At 37.2% G+C, this 3319-nt stretch overlaps 1 protein-coding gene across 2 annotated transcripts in view; it reads left to right on the top strand.

Moving 5' to 3' along the window:
- Positions 1 to 3319, top strand: part of LOC106515062 (contactin-4) — a 116128-nt gene that overhangs the window by 47726 nt on the left and 65083 nt on the right. For both annotated transcript variants that reach the window (XM_014004675.1, XM_014004674.1), the window contains exon 5: positions 669 to 764. In XM_014004675.1, the coding sequence (XP_013860129.1) occupies positions 669 to 764 (96 nt within the window). The remainder of the gene's footprint in view (positions 1 to 668; positions 765 to 3319) is intronic.

Genomic DNA, 3319 nt, shown 5'->3' with positions numbered 1-3319 from the left:
GTATTGTATAAAATAAGGGATATTGCTGACAAAATAATTTTGTCTTGCAATTGAGAAAAAAACTGCCATCTTTCACTGAAAGTCATTATTAGTTTTAACTTATTTTTTCTTATTATTCATTGCCAGATTCTAATGAATTTTGAATATAACCAGGGGGTGATTTAACCTGAGCTAATGCCCAAGACTTTTGACCAATTTAGGATTTTGAAGTTGCTGCTACTGAAGATTCAGAGAATTTCTTAATTTTCTCATTGAACTGCTTCCTTTACCAGAGAAACAAATTTTATTATCTCTGTATTTGGATAGTATATGCTTATATGCAAAGCAGCACATGTGATGCATTTTCCTGAGGTGTGACAGAATGTGTACTCTGGTTCCTGCAGCTTAAAAATGCTTTGTTTAATAGAATAAAGCATCAGATTTTTGTCTTCCTTTTATTGTATGTTTATTTGTGTGAGCCCTGAAATAAACTGGTAACCTTAGGTATGTGTTTCTATTTTTGACACAAACAGTTTTGGATTTCACATAACGTGATTTTGTATGGGAGTGAAAATGAAAACAAACATAAAACCAATTTTTTAAAAATGTTTTCGAATATAAATATAATATATACTAGCATAAGGTTAAAATATTAATTTTACCTGGATATTTTTTTCTCGTTTTTTCAGACTTGGAAAATTTTAAGACTCAAAGACGGAGCTCTGTATCTGTACGTGAGGGTCAAGGAGTGGTTCTTCTGTGTGGTCCTCCCCCACACTCTGGAGGTAAGACATAGAAGTTTGTTTTCACACACAATAGACAACTGTACTAAAATAATYCATTAGAATGTTGCCTGAGAGGCATCTTTGAATTTAAACCCATTGGTAGTTGCTTTGACACATCTTTAAGATTTAAGGTTCAAAGTAAGCTTGGTTTGTCAGTGACTTCAGTCCCATTTATGAATATTGCATATTTGKCTTTTTTATTTTATGTGGACAAACATGAACTTGAATAGAAAAACTTGTCTGTTTTCCACGATTACTTGTAACATCAGATTTTATTTGATTAACATATATTTTAACTGCAAAATATAGTCTGTAAAAATGCTGTAGGCTGTTAAGTTTAGTAAATTTTTAAACAGACATTGTAACACGGAAGGAGCCATTTTATTTACAAGCAAAGCATACCGGGTAAATGATGACGTCAACTAGGTCATTGGTGTGAGGCTGCAAGCCAGCTTTGCCCACCTTGAAGGTTAAGGAGAATGTGTAGCTATTATGTATATGTGGCGATACAGCATCTGCGCTAGCGCAAGATAATTCTGAGCCGCTGAATTTGGTTTCTCTTTAGATATGGACAGTGTTGTGGTCATATTATTAATGAATATGCCTTTTTTGTGTTTAATGCTGCYTTCACACCAAATGCGATTTCGGTATAAAATTGCATCCAATGCTTCAAGTTGGACGCTTGTGCTCTTTGAGGTCAGACGTAGGTCAGCTCTTGAAGCTCTCGCACGTGAAAAGMCTCCCTGCCCCTCCCTCTTCTGCCGGTCTCTCCTCTGTCGGCCTCTGTTTAATGTCGGATGAAATACAGGAAGTGGCTTTGCTTTACTTACAGAGAGCAACAGCATGTCACGCTCATCAGATAATTAATTCATAATTATTTCACCAGATAATTCAGAGACGTTCTGAGTTTGGTGAGTTTCATCACACAGGAGCTGCGATATAGGCTCACAGCTCACTTTCAGAACCATTTTTTTGTCCCGAGTCCAGTCTGATGAGCCGCTGACCCGCATTGGTGTGGATATCTCCTGTCAGGACACCGACTACCGGCACTCACTTTCAGCTAAAGAGCTCCTCTCCATCTATTTCAGGTTAGTAGACATCATTCAGTAAACTGTCCCGTCGGGAAATATGTCACTACGTCACACAGTGGAGTCTCTCTGATTGGTTGACGTGGTGCACCGGGCTGCAAAAGTTCGGATTTTCTAACTTCAGCGATTTGCGCCTCAGCGCGTCGAACGCTCAAATCGTTCAAATCGCGCTGCTCTAATCGCGCTTGACACGCCGCAGCACTTCCCGACGCTGCTTGAAGCACGTCCACCCTATGGTGGACGTGCTTTGCATACTTTGTATGTAAACCTGATGCTCCTGACGCTCAAATCGTGTTTGGTGTGAACGCACCATTACTATTAAAATGCACTCCACACTTATTATTTTTGGTGTATGTTTAATCCAAAGAGTATTCCTCCATGGTTATTTTAGCATTTACGAGATAACACTGATTGCCCTAAGTGTGTGTCGAGAAACTTTTTTTTTACTGTGTTTTGAACATGTCATAACTCTGGCTGTTTCAGCAGAAAAGGCTAAGTTAAGCTTAAAAAACTGCRTTTTTGAAAAAGACAACTCTAGTTGTCACCTGCGTTTTAGATCTGCAACGTATAATACTAAAAATTGCATTATGCCTAACCACAAMTGATTGAGWATGCCATTCATTCCTATATTACAYTTYAATTTAATTAATTCAAGCTTGTCCATGTTAACTACCAAGAGTCTGCAATAATTTGCGTTATTATGTTGTGGCCACAAATCATATATCTAGATAGTAATGCATGGCATTAACTTTTTTATTCAATATCACCGGATAGGCTCCATAGAATTTAATATAATTTAAAAATAATTAAATGTTTATTTTCAGTGCGTTAAAAACTACAGTCACAAATGTCAATCAGTTTTACACAATATCGCTTTTTGAAAAATGTATTTAAAAAAACAGTAMCATTGTTGCGAATATGTTTCTTTCATTTAAATTTTAAAATATTTTGAAAGCGTAGTTAGCAGTTATAAATGTAAAACATACATCACTGTAGAATATATGCAAACAGTAGGTATTTTAAGTTTACGTGAAAATTGCAGGCATATTTTAGCTAAGAGGTGCTAGCAGGCTAATTGATATCATGTAATCATATCAACTGGATTGTTAATTCCACCATGCTGATCTMCCATTGTTGTGAATATTTTACAGCTACGTGCATTACATATACAGTAGCAACAAATAAAGTTAGTTGCGTACATATATCAGGCAGCAACAGTGCATAGCACTGCACCAGAGAGTCTGAAGTTTGAGCCTAAACTGTGAGTCCCTGACATACTTTGCATACTTTCAAGCACAGTTCATCAACAAACCACGTCCACCCCTCAAAACATGACACCAGGTCATCACATTTCAAGATAAAGCTCATCTTCCTCCTCTCTTGCCCCCCAGCCAAACAGACATCTCACCCTCCTTTGACCCACAGCTTTCCTGTCAAACCTCAGATGTTTTATCTTCAACCTCAGTC

Source organism: Austrofundulus limnaeus, unplaced genomic scaffold (assembly GCF_001266775.1).
Source record: "Austrofundulus limnaeus strain Quisiro unplaced genomic scaffold, Austrofundulus_limnaeus-1.0 Scaffold26, whole genome shotgun sequence".
Taxonomy (NCBI): domain Eukaryota; kingdom Metazoa; phylum Chordata; class Actinopteri; order Cyprinodontiformes; family Rivulidae; genus Austrofundulus; species Austrofundulus limnaeus.
The sequence above is the reverse complement of the archived record's forward strand: the minus strand, read 5'-3'. Positions and strand labels throughout refer to the sequence as shown.